At 40.9% G+C, this 26,710-nt stretch overlaps 2 protein-coding genes across 7 annotated transcripts in view; one reads left to right on the top strand and one right to left on the bottom strand.

The window, feature by feature from the left end:
• Positions 1-26,710, top strand: part of TTC3 (tetratricopeptide repeat domain 3) — a 150,077-nt gene that overhangs the window by 104,627 nt on the left and 18,740 nt on the right. For 4 of the 5 annotated variants that reach the window (XM_074996150.1, XM_074996140.1, XM_074996175.1 and 1 more), the window contains 12 exons: positions 1,830-2,147; positions 3,278-3,541; positions 4,397-4,443; positions 6,157-6,213; positions 7,651-7,724; positions 8,167-8,322; positions 12,900-13,764; positions 15,089-15,154; positions 16,512-16,661; positions 17,052-17,191; positions 18,299-18,367; positions 21,164-21,260. In XM_074996150.1, coding sequence (XP_074852251.1) covers positions 1,830-2,147; positions 3,278-3,541; positions 4,397-4,443; positions 6,157-6,213; positions 7,651-7,724; positions 8,167-8,322; positions 12,900-13,764; positions 15,089-15,154; positions 16,512-16,661; positions 17,052-17,191; positions 18,299-18,367; positions 21,164-21,260 — 2,303 coding nt within the window. The remainder of the gene's footprint in view (positions 1-1,829; positions 2,148-3,277; positions 3,542-4,396; positions 4,444-6,156; positions 6,214-7,650; positions 7,725-8,166; positions 8,323-12,899; positions 13,765-15,088; positions 15,155-16,511; positions 16,662-17,051; positions 17,192-18,298; positions 18,368-21,163; positions 21,261-26,710) is intronic. The other variant, XM_074996167.1, reaches the window with a different exon arrangement.
• Positions 12,952-26,710, bottom strand: part of VPS26C (VPS26 endosomal protein sorting factor C) — a 75,857-nt gene continuing 62,098 nt past the window's right edge. Inside the window, exon 8 of one of the 2 annotated variants that reach the window (XM_074996219.1) lies at positions 12,952-13,114. In XM_074996219.1, coding sequence (XP_074852320.1) covers positions 13,098-13,114 — 17 coding nt within the window. In that variant the 3' untranslated portion in view covers positions 12,952-13,097. Of the gene's footprint in view, positions 13,115-17,842; positions 18,073-26,710 lie in introns of those variants that run through there. The other variant, XM_074996211.1, reaches the window with a different exon arrangement.

Genomic DNA, 26,710 nt, shown 5'->3' with positions numbered 1-26,710 from the left:
TATAATCTCCAGTTGTGACAGGGTCCAGGCTCTCGGGAGGGGTCCTCCCCTGCCGGGTCAGTGGGTGGCTGTCCCACCCTACTGCCACATGTCCCAAACAACCCTCAAGTCACTAGTTGAGGGGGGTGGGGTTCCCAACTTGCCTCAGGTGGGCGGGAGGCAACAGTTCACATCCCCCTACCTTACCTTGGGCAGGTGCTGGGGGAAATTGGCTCACGCCTTTCCGAAGTGAGCCCAGGCCCTAGCTCAGTGGGGGGCAGCCAACAGTTCAGGAGGCCCAGGCTCTAGCTCAGGGCGGGGCAGCAAACAGACACAACAGCAGCCCACACTAGCTGCGAAGGGGGAGTGCCACCCGGTAAGTGGGTGGCAGGGGGAGACGTGGGCCTTCCTGCTCCACTGTGTCCTGGCCCTGGGGCCCTGGTTGCAGCAATACAGCCTGCTGCATGAGTCAGCAGGGAATCCAGATCGCAACACTATGACCCACGGACCTTTAACGGTTCTCTCTATCCCCTGGGCTAGCTCCGTCCTCCCCCTGCTGTCATCTCTGGGCATCCAGTGGTGCTTTCATGTGTTCAAGAGGTTCCCCAACTGGCAGGGGTGCTGGTGGTCCCATCCAGGCTTCTGTGTCTTGCAAGTCCCGCTACCTCGGCTTTACTCGGGGTGCAGGCCAGGGATCAGGTTGCAGCTGCTCCTCAGGGTCAGGTCGATCCTTCAGGGCTTCCTGAGGTTCCAGGATTAGGCAGAGTCCCAGGGGTCCAGACCAGCCTGCTGCTCTCGGCAGGTCCTCAGTGCCCCGAATATCTGGGAGCACCAGCGAATGAGCCCCGAATGAGGCCTCAGGCTGTGGTTCTATAGTCCTGGTCCCACCTTGTGACTTCCAGTCAGGTGACTGGGTGGCGCCAGGCTCAATCCAAAAAGGCTCCCAGAAGGGGTTCTCCCCTTCTGGGTCAGTGGGTGGCCATCCCACCCCACTGCACCAATAAATGAAAAGAGATTTGTTTTTCTTAGCGATTGGATGAACAACAACGGCTTAAATGGACTTGTTGGCTCTAAATTTTTTACGTTATTTGGTTTGAGCGCAGTTATGCAAGGAAAAAGAATGCATTTTAAGTTACCCTTTCACCATGAAATTGCACTAGAGTTCTTGTGTGAGGTGAACTGAAAAATAGTATTTGTGCTGTTCGTCATTTTACAGTGTAAATATTTTTAATACAAATAATATACAGTAAGCACTGTACACTTTGTATTCTGCATTGTAACTCTAATCAGAATATTTGAATATGTAGAACAATTTAAAATATTTAATTTCAATTGGTATTCTGTTTTTAACAGTCTGATTAAAACTGTGCTTTTAATCACAGTTAACTTTTTTGAGTTATTTGTGTTAATTATCTGTAGTTAATCAAGAGCTTTAATACTGTTAAAAATAATGTTCAGAAGCACGCATACACATTGGTTACTGTTGCTCTTGCCAGTTCTAGCTAAGCGCCCACCGTGCATATACATTCCATGAGTTGGTAGTTAGAAGCTAAAATTAATGGTAATTTTAATTTTTTTTTCTGAGTAATTGAGGAAATTATTGTTCTGCTTTTTTTGGAAATCAGTTTCCTATGCATCTGAAATTCAATTATGAGAATGAGAAATTCCTTTAAAAATGTGTTAGTTTATAGCAAGTGTAAGTAGCGCCTCCTATGCTCAAATTTGAGTTCCAATTCACATGATAAAAGGTATTTTAAAATAATGTAATAAAGTTGATTTGTATTTTGGAGTTGATTCTGTTTTGCAGCTGTACTAAACTGACATGGCAGTCTTGCTTTATTTTGTTACAGGTCATATTCAGAAGCACTTATTTGCTAGCGATAGAGTCCTGCAACATATTTTGCAGAATATGGAACAGATAAAAGCTGGTGTACATGACGTTTCTAAACTTCTTAGTGAACTACTTTCTTGGTGGGTTATAAGTGAGGAAGATTACAGAGTGTGTTCCACAAATAGCAGCGCATCAAATGAAGTTATGGAGCAGATCATAAGCCATTTAATTCAGAAGAAGAGTAGGGTAAAGACAAGAATTTTTGTCCATGTGCTGAGTGAACTTGAAGAAGTGGATCCAAAATTACACGAGTGGATAAAAGATTTGAATAATTTTGGTAGGTCATATTCCCTACAAGTGTAAGGTGACTTAATTTACAAATAATATAAAATTAAGCAAGCTTTCCACTTTGCTTTTTCTCCCTTTACTGGTAAGCAACTCACAATTATGCTATCAACAGTATCTGTGTTTATCTCTGTTTTTACAATGAATGTGTTCAGTTTATGAATTAACAGATGGCTGGAAGTCCCAGGTGTCAGCTCTGTATTCTCAAATGGGGTTTTAAAGTCAAGTTTTATTCTTTATAATTTGTAGTTTAATCCTCAATTGTGTAATCTGCGTCAGAAATTCTGTCCTCAGTTATACCTGGGAAAGCCACTTGGCTCTGCAGTGCTGTCAAAAACAGTAAAAGAGCCTATTATAGAAATGGTCAGAGTGTCATTATGCAAATAAGGCATATCTGAGGACTAGGGTGGCATTTTAAGTTCCAGAGGAGAATTGCTCTTCTAAATATTGCATTTCACAGAATTGAATACTGTTCTGTTGATAGCCAGCTAAGTTCCTAAAACAAAGGTTGTTTAAATGGCATATAAATTGATTGAGCTATTGGACTCTTGGCAGCCAATTTGTACAGGACTCTGCCACTGGGAGAGAATCAAATTTGGAGAATCTATCTGTTCCAAATCCAAACATGAGTAGATAGTCTATAAACTGGGATAGAGCTAAACATTTGCTACACAGTAACCAATTACTTATTGTCTTGGCGTTACAAATTGGAATGCTATTCTTCTGTTGAGCTGGCGACAGTTTGAAGAAATCATCTTTTAACTTTTTTGCTAATGTTGCCATGTAAGAGAGCTTTTATTTGGTTGGTTAGATTAAAATGTATTGGCTGTATGGTACAACAGATAAAATGGGGTAAGATATATAGTAAATGACAAAAAATGGGGTAAAATAATTTTTTTTTAAAAATGGATTCCATTACATGTTCTTTGAGTGTCAATAGCTTTTTGGAACTCATTTTGATTGTTTCAAGGCTACAGTATAAATCAGTTTTGGCAACCTGGCATCTGCTTTTGGAGTAAAAACCTGTTCTGAAGGAGATCTGTAGTGTTCAGCTCTAAACTGGAATAGCTTAAGTCCTGGTTTGAATTTATTAACAGAATTTTTTTTTTTTTTTCATTTCAGGTTTGGAAGCTGCAAAGATCTTTTTCTCTCGTTATGGAGATTTTGTTACAGAGCTTGACCTTAGGCTTATAACCATTCTCTGGAATGAAAAATATGGCAGTAAATTAGGCAATGTGTTGACCAGCTTTGAAGATGATGAAATAATTGGCTGCTTCTATGAAGCATCATTGAAGGAAACTCGTTGTGTAATATGGCTCTTAGAGGATAATAGAGAGAGATTTCCATCTCTGCATCAAGTGTTAGATGAATTCTTCGATAAAATGGGTAGATGTATACAGCTTATCTATTCTATAAATACCCTCTTCTGCCTGCCTTAAATCTCCATCTATTTTATTGTGGATTATCCTAGGAAAGTTGTGACACAGTAATTTTAATGGTACAAGCTTGGGATAGATTAGCCTTTCCAATAAATTGGATCTTCTGAGGTCCATATGAGTCCACTGAAGACTGAACAGAGTTTGAAGAGGCAGGAGCATATAAAAAAATGCAGCTAGTACAGTTCAGAGTTATATAAATCAAATTAAATGAATAATTATCGTTACTTACATTGTAATACTGTCCTGTAGTAGCTTTATGTTATGGACAGATATTTTAAGGAATTAGTTTGATTCTTGATCAACTTGATTAATGTATGATTACTCATTTATTTAAAAAATAGAAATATAAAATGCAGCATATAACAGGCTTTATTTTGACTTGTTGAAAAGGTTTTATTTTTATCCATTACAGATATCTGAAAGGAATTCATGAAGTTCTATCTTTAGAATAAAATTATTTAAATTTGGAGAAGTTTAACTTCAGCATACTTTGAAGTGCTAAGTCCTTCTCAAAGCTGTGTTGCAATGAGAGATACTATGTTTCATTTTTAGAAAATAAGCCTACAAAAACATATGCATGTTCTTAGCCTTAAGTATATTAATAGTTTCAGTAAAATCAGTGCTTAATTTTAATCATATACATGACTCTTAGAAGGAATGAAATTTTAGAGAATAACTTTTTATTCCTAGGGAATATTTTAAAATTAAATTATCACCAAAATCTCATAATTTACAGAATCTAGTAGTTAATGTACTACTTTCTAACCTTCTTTAAAGTGAGTTAATATTTTCCTTTCAATAGATGTTCCTTGCATTATATTAAAGAAGCAAGAAAATGAAGATCTCTCAGTAAGTTTTTTTAAATAATAAATTGAAAAATGAATAAATACAGGCTCAATAGCATGCTGTCATAGAAGACACAAAGTTTAATGAACATGTATGCTCATTTCTTGTTCTTTTAAGGGGATTTGCAAAATAGGAAGTGAAAATTGTGTACTTGTATGTTCTTTTGTTTTGAAGGCCTGTATGCTATACAAAACAATTTACAGTTACACTATGTGGTACTGTTAAATCAAACCTTCCTTGTTTTTTCGAGAAGCACTCCTCAGAGTACAGGAGAATAAATATGGGGCTTTCTTGGTTATGGATCTGAGGGAGATTTGGAATATACAGCTTTTCTCTAAGGCTGCGTCTACAGATGCCCCTCCCCCCTTTCTGGCTGCCAACTTTGAATCTAAAGTAGAAGTTAGTCTTTTTGCATTTGTATTATTTTCAGTAACAATGACAACCACCAGCAGTAAATCTGCCCACTTTCCTGTATTATGCTCTTCAAAATAGTAAGTGACAAGGAAAGAACCCAAGTTCAGCTTACAAGGCTAGTAATCAAAATTAATTATTTTACTAAGAACCTCAGCGTATTTGCTCTGGTCATTTGAGGACAACTGAGATTGATACATTGATATTTTTACAGTCACTTTTCAGAGTACAGCTATGATTTAAAAAAAAAGAAAATACTTGGTCATCTTTGCTGTCCGTCATTCTGAATCTTATCTTACTAGTTTGCTACCATATAACCTTAGTAACATCTTTCTGCTAAGTGGGAATCACAGAATATACGTTTGTCAGTGGTGCTCATATGTTTGAAACATTCTGTTCGAAAATGTAGCTAGTCTGTCTGCCCATTAGTCCACCTGTGCAATACAGCTAACTTCTAGTACACAGAATGGTTGCTTTGACCAGCATCGTGAATGTGAAGTTCAATGAAATGTGAACCTGTTTGCTATCTTCCAGATTCAGGGGAAACCAGAGTTGAAAAATAATATTACATGTATTAAATTGTTCACATTTTTGGTGCATTATTTGTATACTAAAGTAGGTGAATGACATAACATACTGCTACAGGTTTTTGTTTTTTTTTTTAAACTAATTGTTGTTGGTGTAAGTTAGACTTCAATACTAACAACAAATTGAGAAGGAAAATACCTTATTAGAGAAAAATTGGAGAGGAAATTATCTTTCAGTTATTCGTCAGTTCAGTTCAGATTTCTGTTAACAACAAGCTATGGTAATTCTTAATTTCTTCCCTCAAACTCTTAATTCCTTTACTCACTTACCACATAGAGAGATTTTTCATATGAACATGATGGTCAGTAGTAGCCCGGTTTCTGATACTTATTCCCTCCATGAAATTGTGATGTTTGTGACATCACAGTAGATTGTTACAGAAGTTGTCAGAACAGGATCATTGCTTCATGTGAGGCACAAGCAGCAGAAATCGAAAAATTGCCAATTCTGTTTTTAAAACCCATGTTACCACTAATAAAAGTGGAGAATGAAAAAACACAGTATACATGTGAGTGGAACAGTCTAAATAAAGACTTCTGCCAAGTTATTTTCCCATGTGGGTTTCCAGAAGTGAAAAAATACACTGACTGTTGTGCTTTGTAAACTTTTATTCCAAATGAGAAGAGTTCTAATTGATGAACTGTGTGTCCGTGTAAAAAAAAACGCATGGTAACTCCTCCTAAACGAGTAGCTGTTGATTCTATATTTCTGTTTTAGACTAATGGTATCAAGGTTAAAAACAAAAATAGGAAGAGGAAGGCAAAAGAATTAAGGGTATGTAATATTTTATTGCTTATGTCAATAAATTGATTTACTAAAAATTGGAGTTTGAAGTATTTAAAAATCGGAAACTGTATTTCGCCCCGCAATGAACAAACAAACCATGTTGAGATGTATTCTTCCAGTCAAGTTAAAGAGAAATCTCTTAAACAGAAAATGTTAAGGTGCAGTTAATGCATCAGTTAAACTAGTATTAGAAATTTGTAGTTACAGAAATCAAAAGTTTGAACGTCAATACATAGTGGGTATGGTTACACTAGCAAGTTTTACAGATTTTTGCTGACAAAACTGGTGGAACGTCCACACACAAAATGCATTTTGTCAACAGTTTGTCAACAAAACTCTGCGGTTTTTCAAGCAGAGTGTTGCCTCTGTCGACAAAAAAGTTGTGTGGACGCTCTGGTGGGGCCTTCTCTTGACAGACTGAGCATCCACAACAATGGGCAGCCCTGTCTGCTGTGCTTTGGGGTGCCTGTTCTGCTGAGAGAGCGGCTGGGCAGTCCAGCCACTCTGTCAACATAGTGGAGTGCTCTTCCAGTTGACTTTTGTTCATGGCCACATTGTGTAGACAGAAGTTTTGTCGGGAAAACTATTCCGACTGATTTCTGTCAACAAGCATTGTAGTGTAACCGTATCTTCAGAGTTTCACAAACTATGGTTCCAGCCACATTAGCATTTTTCAGCAGTTCTTTTGTAGATCCACACTTAAGTACACTGGTATAGGGCAGGTAGCTGGGGGAGGAGGAATTCAGGGCGATAGAGATAGGGTTCACTCCATCTACTGAGATACATCAGTGCTTAAATAGACTTTTGGACTCCGGTTCACACCAGAAATACAAATCAGATTTGGCCCAGGAGCTTTTCAGTCCAAGAGTTTCATGTATGGTAATCAACAAATGTAAATGTTATTGGGACGTTGAGGAATATCTACTTTGTGTGAGATGGTGTTATCTGTAACAATATTTACTTAGCAAATGTTTTTTCCTTGTTCTTCTGATTGTGTTTACTTGTTATATTAACAAATGAAAAGGCAGAAAATACTTCCTTTAACTCTCAAATGCTTTTCCCTGATCTTTTATGGAAAGGTAGGAAGATATCATAGGATTTAGATAGCCCAAAATGACTTTTCACTCTCTTTCCCTTTTCGGCTTATACAACTAGTTCTGGGGAACAGAGGATCATTAATTCTGGAAGGATTTTTTGGGCAGACTTGATCTGAGCTCTCTTGCTTTTGCTGTAATCACAGTGGTCAGATTCATAAAATTCATTATAGGAAATCTAAATACATGTCAAACTAAAACAGTATTTGATACAAATAAGTCACTTATGTTCCTGATGCTGGATCACTGTTTTGAAAATATTTGAATTTTTATATACTGTGGCAAATTAAAAAAAAAAATTGTACTTTTTTTTGTTTTGTTTTAAATATAGCCCATTTTAGTACTATCTGGTGGGGTTGGTGCAGTAAGCAGAGAAGACGACATATTTCCAGAAGAAAATACGTTGTGAGTACCAACAGACATTATTATTTATTTTGCGTAGCACCCCAAAGTGTGCTGTGTTACACAAGGAAATAAAAATACAGTCTCTTCCTGGAAGTATTTATACCATGAACACCTACAAGACCACAAAAAAATAATGTATTTAGGTGAAGGTTGAGGTAGAGAGTACTCACCAGTAATTTAAGTGTTAAAAACAAACAAACAAACAAACCAAAAAACTATTAGTAAAGCTTTGTAGCTGGTGTGAAAACAAAAAATCCTGACACCAAGAATTTCAGACTGTGTTGCTTAGAGGCATCAAGTCACTCAACATTACTATTACAAATTTTAAAAATTCGTTTGTTCAACTAATCTTGTGTCCTGCACATTACATCAATTGGATGAGTCCACTCAACTTAGTCTGTATTTTGTTTTGTTTAAATAATAAAATTTCTCTTCTTAACAGAAGTTTTATGAATCCTGGCGAGCCTTTTATAGTTCCAGAATATCTTCGTGATCAAGTGGAAGAATTTGAAGCTCTATATGGCAGTGTTTTAGACAGTAACAATTATCAGAGATTTCTGGATAATAACCCAGACCCAACATGTGAAAGTCTATATGAGTAGGTTGAAGCTTCTCTATTCAGTTATTTCAAATATTTTTTTAAATGGTGTGACTTTTCCACTTTCTGTGGAGATAAATTGTTCGCCAACCATTTGAGATTTTATCTGTAGTATTTTCAGAAGGAAGAAATGTTGAACCAGTAGACAGAAGTAAAACATTCAAAAATTTAAATTTAGAGTGTAATTCATAATAACTAATATCTCAGACTTTTGAAGAATACAAAAAATTGAGGACCATTTGTATCCACATACATGCAGCAGTAAGGGTATAAGAAATTACATCAAAAAGAAAGATGGAAGTTGTTTCAGAAGGATTGACAGCCTGGGATACAGAGTTGATCTATTTCGCTGATACATCATCTGTTCTAACATTATCCCCCTCTAATATTCTTCAACTTTGAGCTAAAAGATCACTAAATACAAATTGTGGTGGTATTAGATTTGATGTGGCCATCAGTCTGCTGGGAACTGAACCGAGATGACCAGTTTTATTTCACAGAGGCCACTAAATAGCTGGAAGTTGGTAAGACTTGATTTCTATCAACCCTTAGTTAAATCTGAACAGGTGACTTAGGAGTGGAAAATGGTGATAAAATCTCCGTATCTAGAGCCTTGCAAATCCACAGATATCTGCAGGTTTCTGTCTCCATGGATTTGCCATTTTTTTTCCCAGTCACTTAATTTGCCCGGTGAGATTTTTTTTGAAGCTCTTCACAGTCTACTTTGTTCCTAACTATTTTGAACAGTTTAGTATCATCAACAAATGTTGCTACCCTAACCCTATCCATAGCTCATTTTTGCACATGTGGATACACATTTTTTATCTAAAAACCTGCAGATTTGCAGATATCCACTTCATATCCATCCATCCAGATGCAAGGATGGATCTGGATACCAATTTGTTATCTGCCCAGGGCTCTATCAAGATATTCTAAATAAATATAACTTTCCTGTGTCCGTTGAAAAGTTCTCCATGGTCAGGTGAAACAATGAAATGGCTGTACACAAATTGCTGTCAAATGCCCAGAGTAAACAACGATTTAAAATAGAAAGATTTTTCTATAATCTCTCTATTAGTAGCTTTAAAATTAAGTAACTGCAGTGATCTTTAAAACAACACAAAACACCCACAACACTCCTCTCTCACAGATGGAGAGAAGGTTTGTGTAGAAGATGTCTGTTGGAGGGTAGCTTGGAATGATGAGTTTTAAAATTGGGTGTCTTTTTGACTTAATATCTCATTGCCCTTAGCATCAAACTTCAAAGAAAATTTAAAGTTAAGACTTTTCATTCAAAGATCATATCAAATTGTAGGTCTCATTTATTGCAGAATGTGTGTTAGAACATAAGAACTGCCATACTAGGTCAGACCAAAGGTCCATCTAGACCAGTGTGCTGTCTTCCGACAGAGGCCAATGTCTGATGCCTCAAAGGGGGTTAACAGAAGAGGTAATCATGAAAGCAATCCTTCTCCTGACATCCATTTCCAGCCTCTGACAAACAGAAGCTAGGGACACCATTCCCACCTCTCCTGGCTTAGACATTGATGGACCCTTAACCTCCATGAATTTACTGAGTTCTTTTTTGAACCTTGTTAAAGTCCTGGTCTTCAGACCTCCTCGGGCAAGGAGTTCCACAGGCCTACTATGCACAGTGTGAAGAAAACCTTCTTTTGTTAATCTTAATCCTGCTACCCATTAATTTCATTTGGTGACCCCTAGTTCTTTTGTTATGGGAGAAAGTAAATAACTTTTTCATTTTTTCCACACCAGTCATCATTTTATAGACCTTTTTCATATCTCCCCCTTAGTCTCCTTGTTTTCTAAGATGAAAAGTCCCACCCTTTTTAATCTTTCTTCATATGGCACCCATTCCAAACCCCTGATCATTTTTGTTGCTCTTTTCTGAACCCTTTCCAATGCCAATATATCTTTTTTGAGATGAAGCTGCCACCTCTTTATGCAATATTCACGGTGTGGGCATACCATGGATTTATATAGCAGCAATAAGATATTCTCTATCCCTTTTCTAATGATTCCTAGTGTTCTGTTTGCCTTTTTGACTGGTGCAGCACAGAGTGTATGTTTTCAGAGAACTATCTCCAGAGAGTCCAAGAGCGCCATCTTGAGTGGGTCTAGCTAAATTAGTCCCCATTATTTCATGTGAATAGTTGGGATTATTTTTTTTCCTATGTGCATTACTTTACATTTATCAACATTAAAATTCATTTGCCATTTTTTGTCCAGTCACTTAGTTTGCCCAGTGAGATTTTTTTTGAAGCTCTTTACAGTCTACTTCGTTCCTAACTGTTTTGAACAGTTTAGTATCATTAACAAATGTTGCCACCTCACTGTTACCCCTTTTTCCAGATCATTTATAAATATCTTGAATACGATTGGTCCCAGTACAGACTCTTGGGGGACACCACTAGTTACCTCTCTCCATTCTGAAAACTTACCATTTATTCCTACCCTTTGTTACCTTTTAACCAGCTTTCAGTCCATGAGAGGACTTTCCCTTTTATCCCAGGACAGCTTATTTTAGTTAATAGTCTTTGGTGAGGGACCTTATCAAAAGCTTTCTGGAAATCTAAGTACACTATATCCATTGGATCCCTCTTGTCCACATGCTTAGTGACCACCTCAAAGAACTCTAGTAGATTAGGAAGGCATGATTTTCCTCTACAGAAACCATGTTGACTTTTCCCCAAGTTATGTTTGTCTACATGTCTGACAGTTTTGTTCATTACTGTAGTTTGAACTAATTTGCCTGGAACTGATGTTAGACTTACTGCTCTGTAATTGCCAGGATCACCTCTAGAGCCCTTTTAAAATATTAGCGTTATGTTAGCTATCTTCCAGTCATTGGGTACAGAAGCTGATTTAAAGGATAGCTTATGAGCCACAGTTAATAGTTCTGCAGTTTCACATTTGAGTTCTTTCAGAACTCTTCGGTGAATGCCATCTGACCCTGATGCCTCATTACTATTAAGTTTATCAGTTTCTTCCAAAACCTCCTCATACGACCACCTCAGACTTAGATAATTCCTCAGATGCGTCACCCAAAAGAATGGCTCAGGTCTGGGAATCTACCATATTCAGTCATGAAGACTTGAAGCAAAACATTCATTTAGTTTCTCACAATGGCCTTATCTTGGAATGCTCCTTTAGAACTCAAGTGTTTATCTACTTTACCTACAAATTTACATTACCCATTGTCTCTAGTTTGGAGTTATACTTAGTAATTGACTACTATTTCACTGTTAAGTATCAGAGGGGTAGCCGTGTTACTCTGGATCTGTAACAGCAACGAAGGGTCCTGTGGCACCTTATAGCCTAACAGAAAAGTTTTGAGCATGAGCTTTCGTGAGCACAGACTCACTTCATCAGATGCTGGTCTTGGAAATCACATCTGATGAAGTGAGTCTGTGCTCACGAAAGCTCATGCTCAAAACTTTTCTGTTAGGCTATAAGGTGCCACAGGACCCTTCGTTGCTATTTCACTGTTGTGGTTTTTAGGTTATGTTCTCAGCAGTTGAACTTTGCAGGCTCTTGCAGAATAATTACTGTCATATAGCAAGCTGAAAGTTGAGACACGGACTGAGTTCTTTCTCTGGGTGTTACAGTTACTTTGTTAGCTGTATTATTTCCCCAAAGTCTTGGGAATGCTAGCCACTCTTTTCCTCGTGAAAAGTATGGATGGGAGTTTTTTGTCGGTATTTGGTAGATTAGTGTGAGTGGTGTCCTTCTAAAAATATTCATATGACACAATGTCCTTTAATTAGTATATTTGTTATTGAAGCATTTCAGTACAGGTAAAGGTCCTCCTCTGAAAGCTCGTAAGTGAGTATGAAGTGTAATGATGAACACTGAAGCAGTAGAAAAAACTAACTCATATTAACACCCTTTATCAAAACTCTTAGGGAATCCGATCTTTCCGGTATGTTTTCATTTCATAAGATTTATTTTCATTGTTCTCCCTTTTACTTCATGTTCTTCCTTTTACTTCACATGGCCTTACTTAAAAATAGCTATCTCAATATCTGTTGAATATTATCCTAATGTTTTCTGTAGTGACTTTTAGACTGTTAGCTTTATTTCCTGTGTATGTTTCCAGAGACTCTTTGCTAATATCCCTGTATTTCAGCTAACCACACTACATACAATCTTTTCTTTGCTACCGCTTCAGATAAACTGTACAAAACTAGCTTCTCTTCCGAGAAATAAAATGTTTAATTGTGAGGGTTTTTTGTTTTGGTTTTTTTTGAGCTCATCACAATAAGTCATCACTTCAGTTCTTGGCTCTGGCCATCTCCTTTTAATATTGGCACTGTATTTGGCTAAGTTAATTTGAATGACTGTTGCAAAAGAGGTCTAGAGAGCAAATATTTAAAATCAGCAGTGTTTCTTAATATGATATTTCTCTGGGAAAAATCATTTCAAAAGTTTATTAATTTAATATATTACTAATGCTACATGTTTTTGTAGAAATTACTCTTAAAACAGTTAAATAAATATTAAGTATGACTTAAAAAGAAATGAAAATGCTTGGATTAATGAGTATAATTGTTTTTAAGCTATTTCTCTCAGATCTTGGAGGAACATGGTCCCCTGCAAATTGATGATAAATTGTTAGTTGGAGAATATGAACATTTCCCTGAAGAAGCTCAGAAGCTTGTGGAAGATGCAGGTGGTCTGAAACCTTTCCTTCTACAATCCCTTCGTTTTGTTATGATGGAGGATCTTATTGGCTTGATGAAACATGCAGTTCTGCTTCAGGAAAATACTGAGACTGAAGAAAATATTAGAAATGAAGAGGAAAATCATACAGCCCATCAAAATATTAATGAAAATTCCCATGGCAAATTACAGTTAAACCCAGCTGCAAAGGAATTCAAACCAGTGTCTTATATTAAACCTTATATGCCAAATTCTGTTGATACTGCAGTAGTAAACTGTAAAACTCCAGATTATTCACATATTTCTTATATCTCAGTGCATTCTATAGCTAGTAAAAGTATTGACACCATCAAAGGAGCTCTCCCTTTTTCAGATGAGTTAGTGCACCCATCTTTTTATAATAATCATGATGTACCTCTGACTAAGATTTCCTCAGGTTATGAAAATGAAAGAACGTTCCCATTGATTTCTCATATATCTCCTATACCAGATGATGTTAGGCAACTTAATTATAGATATGCTGATTATGAAGCTCTTGATATTGATAAAGCAACGATATCAGAAATGGAGTACGTATCTGGCAATCATATACCAAGTCTAATACAAACATACCAGGACTCTCAGTATGTATTGGTGAAATCAAACTACAGTGTTTATGAAGATAATCCTGACAAGGATATGAGCAGTATTAAGGAAGTTAAATATGATCTATCTGCACCTATAGTGAAAAGCATTCCACTTACAAGGATGATAGCTGTTCAGGTAAGACACTTACAAGAAAGAGAAACTTTTAAGGGGCTTTGACTAGTAATGTCTTAAATCTCCTTTCCTATTTTTGCTTGATAGACTATTTAATTCTCTAGGGAGTGGGGTTTTTTTTTGTGCAGGTCATTCATATTTGTTCCTTTAATGCTTTAAGGGAACATAGAGTTATCTATGCCTGAAATTTACAATAATATTTTTACCAAGAGGGAGGGAGTTATACAGGTCAATATAAGATTATCTGATTGGTTGGGGAAAGTTCTTGTTCTTTGTTTTCTATTTCAGGAGTTATTTAAATTGATACATAATAAATAAGACATTACTTGTATTTTAGAAAGTAGTTTAAAATAGATAGGCATTTAAATTGTCATCCTATGTTCATGTACGCTAAATTCAAGATTTCAGAATATGTATGTATTTACCACTGTGCGCTAAGACTATATATATCTTACAATCTAGGGCTATGTCTACACTAGCACACTACGTCGAAGTAGCCTATTTCAAAGTAAGAACATCGAAATAGGCTATTTCGACGTGTATCGTCTACACATCCTCCGGGACTGGTGCTGTCGACGTTCAACGTCAAAGTAGCAATGGGGAACATCGAAAGGAGCTGCCCCGGAAGAAAATGCGGATCATCCACACACACAAGCCCTCTCCGTCGAAATAAGGGGTCAGCAAAGCCTGCGGATGGGGTCACAGGCTGGACTAGCCCCCTTCTGGGGCAAGAGCAAGCTGCTCCCTTAAAGGGCCCCTCCCAGACACACTCGGCCTGCACAGCACGAGGTCCACAGAGCTGACAACCAGTTGCAGACCCTGTGCACACAGCATGGACCCCCAGCTGCAGCAGCAGCAGCAGCCAGAAGCCCTGGGCTAAGGGCTGCTGCACACAGCAACCATAGAACCCTGCAGGGGCTGGACAGAGCGTCTCTCAACCCCTCAGCTGATGGCCACCATGGAGGACCCCGCTATTTCGATGTAGCGGGAGGCGGATTGTCTACACATGCCCTACTTCGACATTGAATGTCGAAGTATGACACTATTCTCATCTTCAGATAGGAATAGCGATTTTGCCGTCTCACCGCCTAACGTCGATTTCAACGTCAAAATAGTGCACGGCGCGTGTGGATGCAACATGTGCTATTTTGACATTGTACCAGCTACTTCGAAGTAGCTGGATAGCATAGACGCACCCTAGGAGTGATGTTAATGTGCCTTTAAATTATGTCTCAGCTACCCTACATAACAATTTAGGGACTTGTTGCAAGTGTAGGTGGAAATAATTTGTTTTTATTTAAATAACTAGTGGTTGTTTATATTCTAGGTAAATCAGGAATTGGCGGACAGGGAGATTAATACCATGCCTTTTTATCCATTTGAAACTCAACAAGTAAGTGCATATATTTTTCCTTAGGCAATATTTTGAAAGTCCTTGATAATTAGATAAGGAGGAAGTTAAGGGCCCCAACAAGAAGTGGACAGTGTGATTTAATTTAGTATCTAGCTTGTAAAAGACAACAAATTAGTCACCTAGTAGTAAAACCTAAAAATGAATCAGTTTAGGAATATTTTTGTTTGTGAGCTGAGTGCATAAATCCCTCAGAAAACTACTTCTAAACTGCAGTTTACACAATTTCTACTTAAGCGTTTCTTGCAATAACATGAGTTGAAATCATGACTGGCGGGGAGCTGGGAACCAGGCAGCAGCCTGGCTCCCCTCTGCTTGCAAGATTTGGGAAAGTGTCCAGCGCTGCTGTGCTGATCAGTTTCCTGGCTCCTGTGAGTAGTGGGGAGCCAGAAACCAAGTGTCAGCCTGGCTCCGAGGCGCTTGTGGGAGCCAGGAGAGTGACCAGCGTAGGTGCAGTTTAGTTTCCCAGCTTTTGCAAATGGAGGGGAGCCGGGAGCCAGGCTGCCACCTGGCTCTCTGCCGCTCTCGGAAGCCAAGAAACTGAGCTGTGCTGCTGCACCTGGCTCTAGGCTCCCTGCTGCTTGCAGAAGCAGGGAGCCAGGCACTGCGAGGACCACAGACCCAAAGGCGGTAGGGCCCCTTCCCCATCCGATCCTGACTTATATGAAATTTGACTTCTGTGTGGTTGCTGAGGAACGCAACCTACACATAAGTCAGTGGTCTACTCTATATTAAAATGTTACATTCGGCTGGCTCAAAAGGAGCTTGAGGAAAAAAGCATTCCCAAAAAGTTTAGTTGTGAAAATAAATCTGACTGAAAAGAAGAGAGAATTTTTAGTGACTTTGGCTTTTGACTTTTTTCACCCAGCCTGTTAGGGCCTCCTTTTTAGTATATTGTAATGTAGAATTCATAGGGTTGTAATGAGAAAGAAGTGCCAGTTTTTGACACTTTGCTAGCTCTTGCCCAAACACTGGACTTGGTTTCAGTGGTGAATTTGGTAATTCTTCGTTTCCAACAATTCTGAGCATGATTACATCCCTCCATTCTGGGGAACGGAAGTATCCAGTCGATAGGAGTAGCTAACTCTCTGTAATTTTAAATGGCAGTTTTATGCCCACTTCAAGGGGGGAAAAGACCTTCAAAATGTTCATGCTACTTCAGTGCTGAATAAGTATTTGTTTCTTTAATTGAATTCAAAATCTTTTGTCAACAAAGCTCACTAAGATATAGGGTCATAGTTCACATTGATCTTTTCTAGTAAATGTGTTGTGAATTCATATTGTTAACTCTAGGACCTTGAATGCTGTAACAAGATCTTTTTCATATCATATATTTCAGGGGGATATTTTACGAATGGAAAAAGAACATCAGGTATTACAAGAGCAACTTAAAGAGGCAAAGGAAAAATATGAACAGTTACAGTGCCGAAGCTCAGAAGAGACAAGTGTTTTAGAAGAGCAGTTAAAAAAAAAAGTTGAAGAAAGTGAGGTAAAATTTTTATGGACATACCAATGTAGGGTACCAGATGAAGAACACTTGGAATGATTTAAAAAAACAGTCTTAGTTTTCGACAGCTTATTGATCAGTAATGCAACTGAGATGTAAGAGGTACTCATCATCATAAAGCTTAGCTTCTACAACAGAATGCCTCTTTCACTTGTTCTGACTAACACTGTTTATTTTTGTATGAATGTGAATCAAGCACTGGCTGGAAAAAGAATTCTTAGCAGTGTACATTTGCTAGGAGGTGTATCAATCAACCCCCTGCCCCCCACAGGCGCACACACACACGTGCTCAAATGTACAAGTTGCTCTAGTAGTTTTTAAAAGAAATGTTGTCTGTTTAAAAAGAAAAACTTAAATATTTTCTGTCTTTAGATTTTACAGAAAGAGCTGCATTGGTTTCACCAGGATTTAGAAATAGTAGTTAAGAAATGGCAACAAGAAAAGAAAGAAAAGCAAGAGAAATTAAAAGCAACAAAGAATACATCCAAAAAACTTGCAGATACTAATGAGATGTAAGTGTCCATTTTAAAAACTGATGCACTTTACTTTTCATTTGCACAATTTTAGAAATGGGAACAGCCGTTCATGCACTTGAAATATGAGTTGGCTGGAAATAAACCTTCTTAATTGATTTTGTTTATTACAGATGAATGGCAGAATAATTTATATGATTGTTCTGACAACAGAATTCTACAACATTAGTGATGGTTGGTAGCGGGGTTGACAGCCACTGGAGGCCCTGTGGCAAGGTGGTTGGGGAGCCTGGTTTCAGGCCCCTGGAAGGGGCGGGCAGGGCCTTAGTGCCACTCAATCTTGGTGCTTCCCGCCCCAGCATCAGAGCTTATGCAGAGCAGCATTCCTGAGGCACTTCCAAGGGGCCCAGAGCTCCAGGGCCCTTTGAAATCTCCCCTGCCCCCCGTTTACTGGCAGGGCAGGCCTGATGCTTGGTGGCTGGGTAATACTTATGAAGTGAAAATACATGCAAACAGACTTGAGTCGGACACCCTTAAAAATCACATGCCCTATTTTGTGATTATCCCCCACTGATACTGGTAGGGCTGTATGCAGAATAATATGCATCACTAAGTTATAGAATACGTTGTTTGCCATCTCAGACTTTCATCTTTTGTATTGTTTTCCTTTTGCACTTACGTTGCACCCCTTGATTTTTCACTGCTTTTGCACTTTTCTTCTTTCCTTTCCTCTGATTCTTTATTCTGTTCCCTCAGCTTCCCTGATCTGCTTTGACATCTTTCTCTTTCTTCCTTGTCCTCTATTTGCATAGTCCATGTGCCTGAGGAGACCTTCAGTCTTGGATGTCTTGGCTGTTTTGCATATGTATTGATTATCCCTTTTCTTTTGCTAGATAGGTTGAGTCACATCTTGAAGAAATCTTAAAAAACATTCAAATTACAAATTCATGGTAGTGATCTAGCAGGGAACAGATGTATCGGATTAAGAGATTAAATGCTAAATGAGTATCTACAAAACTATCAATGAAATGCATAGATTTGTCAACTATATATGTACAGTTATGGTTATAGAAGACTGTGTGTTGTGGTTTCTGAGTAAGAGTTTTTGAAGCCAGACTTAATAGAATTTGTTTATGATACACATAGGTACTTAAGGAGCATTGATGAAAAGGAGAAACAATATACCATGTATTTGGATAAATTCCTGGAAACCGGGTAATTTCTTCTTAAATTCTTGCATTACTCAGCAATATTCAGCATTTCTAATGACTCATTCTCATTGGCTTATGTTCTTATCATAACACTGTTTTCTTTTGTACTAGATATAATAAAAATAATGAATATCAGAGTTGAATTGATAGGTATTGTGTGTATTCTCAAAACAAGGTACTACCTAACTGAGCTAATAAAGGAAAAAGAAAACTGTAGTAGCATGCTTTACTGAACAGTCAGTTTAGTTCTAGTAACTTCTGAACATTATGGTTGCTGCTCTTCTAAGACATTTTTTTAAACTATTTTCTCATAACTTAGAATATCAAGCAATAGGGCTAGAAAGAACTGTCTTATACTAGTGTATCTCAGTGCGTGGTACATGTGCCCTTAGGGGTATGCAGGAGAAGGCTGAGGGGTACACACACTGAAGCTGCATGTGGTTCTTTAATTAATAAAATGCTTGGAGCCATGGGAGCACTCTGCACACATGTCCCTCCCTAGTGCTTGGAGGGAGAGGCACATAGCAGCAGTGACGGAGGCAGTGGCGGTGGTAGTGAGTTGCTGGCATTGGATTACAGTGGAGCAGAGGGGACTGGGGGTGCCTGGCTCTGGAGGAGGACCGGGGAGGAGGAGTGGGTTAAAGTTGGGGGAATGAGGGGGCTTGACTCTAGAATATTACACTTGTTATCTGAAGTAAGTGATAAAATTGCTATTAGTACAAATTTAGTTTGTTACAGTTGTAACTGTAAGGGTTTAAAATGGACTGATTCCTTATGAAATCAAAGAATAAAACTGCAGATTTGGAAAAAGTGATACATAGGAAACTACGTCAGAAACATTTGAGGCCGAGAAACCTGTAGTGGAAAAAACATGCCCCAGTGGTGCAATTGGAAATTTTTTTTAAGATAAGAAAAGCATGCAGTTACAATTCTGAACATCTTAAATTTGGGTTTACTACAAGTGGAAATGTGCCCCCTTTGCTCCTTGTGTGATTTGCTGTGAGATATTATCTAACCACTGTATGAAATAATCTGTTGAAATGACACCTTAATACACGTTGTTTTAAACAAATGTATTGCAATGATAGAAAAAAATGTTGCATGTCTGAAAATTGTGGGTGCTGGGGTTACTTACAATTTTTTAAAAGTGGATACTTTATTTACAAAAAAAAAAAGATTGAGAAACAGCTTTATACCACTGAAAAGAACGGGCAGTCTTCTTTATAGTCTTGATTATCAAGAGATCTTAGACTTTAAACCTTTTACTTAAGTGGTTCTAAGCATCAATAATTTGGGAGAAAAGAATTAAACATTTTTGTAACAATAAGTTCGAGAAATGTGACTTACTGAATCTATGCAGAACTCAGAATATTGATAATAGGCATAAGAGGGGATTGATTAGAAGGCAGATGGAGCAATACAATGTGCTATGATAGATCATAAATGTAAGCACCTACTTCTAGAAACAAAAGTGCAGGCAGTACTTGCAGGAAGGAAGATTCTAGTCTGGGAACAGTGACTCTGAACATGACTTGGAGGTCATAGTAAATAATCAACTAACCAGGAGCTCCCAGAGTGATCTTGTGGCCAAAAGGGCGAATATAATACATGGGTATATAAACAGGGGACCACTGAGTAGGAGCAGAGAAGTTATATTACCTGTTATTTTGCACTGGTGCAACTACTGCTGTTATATTCTGTCCAGTTCTGATGTTCACAATTCAAGAAGAATGCAAAAAATAACTGGAGAGGGTTCAAAATGGAGCTTCAAGAAAGATTCAAGGATTGGAAAACTTTCCTGAAAGAAAAAGCCTGGAGGAGCTCAATCTGTTTTCCATACCAATAAAGAAAGTCAAGGGATTACTTGATTTATAGTCTCTAATTAAGGGAGGAGATATTTGATAATACAGGACTTTGCTGTTTCACAGGCAAATGTGTAATAAGACTAAAGTCAGGAAGTGAAAGCTGGGCGGATTCAGACTTAAAAATAAGTTGTTTTTTAAAAAACAAAAAACTAAGGTAATTAACCATTGGAACAACTTGAAACCGGTCATGGTGGGTTCTGTATTTCTGGGACATATTTTAATTGAGTGGATCTTTAAGATACTCTTTAGTTCTAAAAGGAGATGATTCAAAGGAGCTCTATAGCCTGTAATTTGCAGTAGGTCAAACTCGATGATCACAGTGGTCGCTTCTGGGTTTAGAATATGTAGATCTGTGAAATGCAACTTGAGTTAGTTCCACAAATTATCAAATGCCTGTCACCACTATACGTAGCTGCTCAGGTGTGTTGTATCTGTATCTCTGCAGCTGTCTTTCATGCTCGCTCTCCTACATTTCTTTTAGAAGCTGGAAGATAAAAATCTCTCCTCTACCCTCTGTTTTGGTCACCTTTCTCATTTTGCATTTGATCAGCCTGTATCTTCCTCTGAAAGAGCATCAACGTTGTTGGAAAAGTAGCTGGGGGAGATCATTTCTGTTTACTGTGGTATAGCGGGAAAGCTCACATACTTGTGGAGTTACAGCAAATCTGCAGTTTTGCTCTTTGTTTTATAAGCACCGGGCTTAGAAGCGCTCATATTAAGCGTACCTATCGCACCATGTTTTAATGAATTAATGTTGTCCTATAATTAGTTCAATATTTATGTCTGCATGTAATATACAAAATGTAATCAGAGAGAGATTTTTTTTTATAGAAGAGGAAAAAAGTCTGTTGCAGAGCTTTTGGGGTATAGTTCAAATGTAGATGACATCTCAGTATTCTTTTTGACATTCATTTTTATTTTATTTTACTTCACAGTAATAAATTTGCCAGTGAAAAAGTACAACTGGAGGAGTTAATAAAAAAGAGCAAAGATAATTATCAGGAGAGTATTAAAAGAGCTGTTGCAGCAGAGGTAAAACATGCTACACTAGAACTGTACTCCTTTGCATTTCACTAATTTCCCCAAAAAAGCTTCATCTGCCCATATCTCAGAATAGATTTATTAGTGAGGTCTGGCAAGTTCTTATCTTAATAATTGTATTATGGTTACAAAATCACCTACACAACATTTAATCGTATGCTTACCAGTATTAAAATAAATAATCAAAACTATACTTGCTGAGTCAGGAACGTGTTTCTTGATTTACTGTGCCAGGTATTTTTGTACACTTTATTGCTAATTCACCCTAGAGCTCCAAAACACTACAACTTAGCAATGTTCTATTGTATTTGTTCTCTGTATAGATTTCAGAAGTGGCTGGCTATTTGGATCAATGTGAACATTGCCAGAAAAATTTTAAAAAGTTGTCTACTATTAATACATAAATACAAGTAAATAATGTTTTATCCCCTTGAGATGTACATTGTTTCCTTTACTTAAAAAAACAAGCAGTCCTGTAACACCTTAAAGACTAACCGTTGTATTTATGAAGTAGTGGGCTATTGTGGGTAAGATGCACTTCCTCAGAATTGGAGCAAAAATAAGAATCTGGGGTATATGTGTAGTGGGGGGATGGGGTAGAGGGTGAAGGGGGGAAAAATTGTGGTGGTTGGGGGACTCACCTGTCATTAATAGGACTTGTGAATTCCTGTGCATATCAAAGGTGGGGAAATTGTCCTTGTAATATGAGTTCTTCCTCGAGTGTCCCCGTGGGTGCTCCACGATAGGTGTCGGGCTCGCCCCGGTGCCGCAGATCGGATCTTTCCAGCAGTTTCTGTCAGACCGCGCGTGCGCCGGCGCACGCCACTCCCCTGTGCGCTCCCGGCCACGTGCGCGATCCGGTCCCCGCCAGTTCCTTCTTAACCACCATCGGCTGCAGACGGAATCTGCTCAGGCTGCGGCCAGAGTCAGCGTATTTAGAGTTTTTCAGAGTTTTAGAGTTTCTTTTCAGAGTTCTTAGTTAAATTGTTTGTTTCTTTATTGCAATATATATATATATATATATATATATATATATATAAGTAGAAAGTCTTAGTAAGAAGAAGGAGGAGCGGAGGCAACCCGGGGACGTGAAGGCCAGTAGGCCTCCTGCCGAGGCAGGCTGGAGTCCGTGAGAGGGGAACAGGCACAGAGAAGGTGCTAAGTACCCTATTAACAGCTCAAAGACTCACCGCAATGTCCTCTTCAGGATTCAAGAAGTGTGAGTCGTGCTGCGAAGCTATGCTGGCCTCTGATGGGCACAGTCAATGCATTAGGTGCCTGGGGGAATCACACATCACCCAGAAATGCTCCTTCTGTGCAAAGCTCACGGCCAGAGCCAGAAAGGATAGAGAAATGCGGCTGAAAATGCTGCTGTTTGATAAGGCCCTCCAGCCAGACGTGCCGGAGAGGCCTCAACCGGAGGGACCCACAGGGCTCCATAAAAGGAAGGCGGTGTCCCTCACCCCCTCGGTGCAGAAACGGAGGAAGCTCTCTCCAGCCTGATCCCTGCCGGCGGTCACAGCGAGCGGGACGGGCGTAGCACACAGCCCCCAGCCGCAGTCACAAGCAAGCGGCAGTGCAGCAGCGCACGTGGCAGAGGCTGAGCCTCCGATTACTAAGCAGCCGCCCCGCGCATTCAGAGCGGTGGCCAGGCAAGTGCCGGAACCGGCGGCACCGCCGCAAGCGGCACAGACCCCCATGGCACCAACGGTGCAGGGCCAACAGGCACGTAGCCTGCAGGCACCAGAGGAGACCACCCGCGCGGCACCGACAGCGGGGCCGAGATCCCCGGCACGGGGAGGGGCGGAGCCAGCCCCGCAGCGGAGGGGAAAGGCAGCAGTGAAAACCGAGCACCACAGCCCTTCTCTGGACAGGGCTGCAGGGCTGCTCTCAACAAGTCCTCCCCTTATGCTGCGTACACCAACCAGGAGACATGGGTCTCCCCCAGCCTACCCAGAGCCTCCTTCTCCGTTCCTCCAACCAGCGTCACCATGGCTCGGGCCACCCTCGCCTTTTCTGGGATTTGACCCTCAGGAGTACTACCACAAACCAGTTTCACCATTGTCTCAGTCATCCAGACGATCTCGCTCCCCCAGACGTCGGGGGTATGCACCTCGAGAGTGGACCAGGTCTCCATCCCAGGAACCATGCCCGTGCTGCCACGGTCGTCCTTATCACGCTGGGCATAGACACCACAGGCATACACCCAGGGGCAGGTCCCCCTCGACCGCCCAGTACCCCCCGCGGGCACTCACGGACGGGGATGGAAACACAGCTGTCTCAAGGAGAGCTGATTTTGGAACCCCAAGATTTTCCCTCGCAAGCCTCCAGTGAGAGGGTGTACCACCGGCAGCAGGACCCTGAGAGTTCAAGGGAGGTCTACCCTAGTGGTTCCTCCTTGTCCTCCCCCGACGAGGCTACGGCCCCCGGGGATGTTGCTCCCCCGGACAACCTCAAACAGTTTCAGGAGCTGTTTAAAAGGGTGGCTTTCACGCAAGGCATCCAAACAGCAGAGGTGCAGGAGAAGCACCACAAGCTCCTCAAAAACCTGAGGCCTCTGGCCTCGTCCAAAATCGCTATCCTGCTCGACGAAGCAATCTTGGAGTCTGCTACTACCATATGGCAGACCCTGGCTTCCGCTCCACCAATAAACAAGAGGGCGGATAAGAAATACTTCATCCCGGCGAAGGGCATGGAGTTCCTGTTTAGTCACCCACAACCAAATTCTCTGGTGGTAGAATCGTCTCAGCAGAGATTGAAGACTTCCCAGTACAAAGCAGGGGGGAAGAGATAGAGATACCAAGAAGCTAGAGCTATTTGGCAGAAAGGTATACTCCTCCTCCACCCTGCTGCTGAGAATGGCTAATTATGCAGCACATCTAGCGAACCACAATTTCGACAATTACTCCAGACTTACTTCCCTCATGGATTCACTTCCAGAAGATAAGAAGCTGGTGCTGAAGGCCATCGTGCAAGAGGGCTATGCAGCTTCAAGGATGGGAGTCCAGATCGCCCTGGACGTAGCGGACACGGCGGCACGCTCAACGGCTACGGCAGTGGTCATGCGCAGGGAATCCTGGCTCCAGACATCGGGTATCCCGAGGGATCTGCAGGCAAAAATTGTCAATCTCCCTTTCGACACGCAGAAGTTGTTTGCAGAGTCAACTGATTCGGTCCATCATTCCAGTAAAGACTCAAGAGCCACACTCAGAACCCTGGGTATTTATACCCCTTCATACAGAAAGAAAAAGTATTACCCTCAACAAAGGCGATACCCGTACTAACCTCAGCGTGCTCAGTACCAATGGGGCGACGACCAAGGGCGGCATCAACAGCAACAACAGTATAGAACTCCTAGGCGACGTTCCCAACAAGGCCGTGCATCCTCGGGGCAGGCCCAAAGGCAACAAGTTTGACGGACAGGTCGAGGGCTGCACTATTACTACCATCGCGCAATGTCATCCACAATTAATGTTCCATCATCGCCTCCGACCGTTCCACTCACAATGGCAAAAGATCACCCCAGACAAGTGGGTACTAGAGATCATAGCCACGGGTTACGTGATCCCTGTTCAGTCGCTCCCACCGCCAAGACCTCCGCCCAGGCCTCATCTCAGGGATGCCTCCCACGAGGCGAAACTCAAGCACGAGGTGGACCACTTGATGCTTATAGGGGCGGTGGAAAGAGTGCTGGAGTGACTCCAGGGGAAGGGGTTTTATTCAAGATACTTCCTCACAGAGAAGAAAACAGGAGGCTGGAGGCCCATCTTAGATCTTCGAGGCCTCAACCGGTACTTGCACAAACAACGCTTTTGGATGATCACAGTCGCCTCTGTACTCACGGCACTGGACGATGGAGATTGGTTTGCAGCCCTCGACTTACAAGATGCGTATTTTCATATAACGATCCACCCGGCTCACAGACGTTTTCTCCGGTTTATGGTCGGCAAAGAACATTTCCAATACAAGGTTCTGCCGATCAGCCTCTCCTCGGCCCCCAGAGTCTTTACCAAGACCCTGGCAGTGGTGTCAGCCTACCTGCACAGATGGGGTATTTATATTCCCATATCTGGACGACTGCCTATTGAAAGGGGCCTCGAAGGTGGAGGTACTACGCATGATACGCGTAACAGCAAACACGTTTTCTTCGTTGGGCCTGGTCATCAACCTTGCGAAGTCAAAGATCGACCCCACACAGGACATAGAGTTCATAGGGGCACGCATAAATTCTGTCACAGCAAGGGTTTATCTACCCGACGCTCGCTTTCGTGCCATTGGTTCCCTGGTACAAGTCATTACATTACAGCCCCACAGTGCCGGTTTTAACGTGCTTGCAGCTGCTCGGCCACATGGCGGCGGCAACGTTCGTGGTACAGAACGCCAGATTGCATATGCGCAACCTACAACATTGGCTGGCGAGCGTTTACAAGCTGGCATCCCATACCGTCCGCAGGGTGGTGTCGTCCACGACAGAGGTGCGCAGATCCCTGCAATGGTGGGTAAACCCCAAGAACATGCTAACCGGGGTACCCTTTCACCAACCACAAATCTCTATTTTTCTCACCACCGACGCCTCCCGCATAGGGTGGGGAGCACATATTGGCGAAAAGGTGACGCAAGGACTGTGGTCCCCAACGGAACAGTCACTGCATGTAAATATACTGGAGCTCAGAGCGGTGTTCAATACCTGCAAACACTTTCAAGACCACATACAAGGCAAGGTAGTCGGGATCAATACAGACAATGTCTCCACCATGTTTTATATAAATCGACAAGGCGGAGCTCGATCCCGTGCCTTATGTGCGGAATCAGTCCAGCTGTGGAACTGGTGCATCGCCAACAATATAACGTTGAAAGCCTCGTACTTACCAGGCGCTCACAACGTGAAGGCAGACGAGCTGAGCAGGCACTTTGCACTCACACACGAGTGGCAGATCCGCTCCGATCTGCTACGACTGATTTTTCATGCATGGGGGTTTCCCCAGGTAGACCTGTTTGCCACTCAGCACAACAAGAAGTGTCCCCAATACTGCTCCAGGGCAGGACTGGGGCGGGGGTCCTTGGGGGACACGTTTGTGATTTCGTGGAAGGGCCCACTGCTTTACGCGTTCCCCCCCACGGTGCTCATCCACAAGGTCCTGCAGAAAGCCAGGAGGGAGAGAGCCCACATGATCCTAGTGGTCCCCACATGGGATCGACAGCAATGGTTCCCCTTGCTTCTCCGCATGTTGGATTGTCCACCGCTTCCCCTTCCGGTAGCGCCGGACCTGCTCACGCAGGCCCAGGGGTCCATAGTGCATCCACACCCCCGAGGCCTGTGCCTACAAGCACGGTTAATCCAGGGCTCAGCTCCCTAGAAAGTACATGTACGGAGGGAGTACAACAAGTCCTGGAAAGTAGCCGAAGGATCTCCACCAGGAAGACCTACAAACAGAAATGGA

Source organism: Carettochelys insculpta, chromosome 1 (genome assembly GCF_033958435.1).
Source record: "Carettochelys insculpta isolate YL-2023 chromosome 1, ASM3395843v1, whole genome shotgun sequence".
NCBI lineage: Eukaryota > Metazoa > Chordata > Testudines > Carettochelyidae > Carettochelys > Carettochelys insculpta.
The sequence above is the reverse complement of the archived record's forward strand: the minus strand, read 5'-3'. Positions and strand labels throughout refer to the sequence as shown.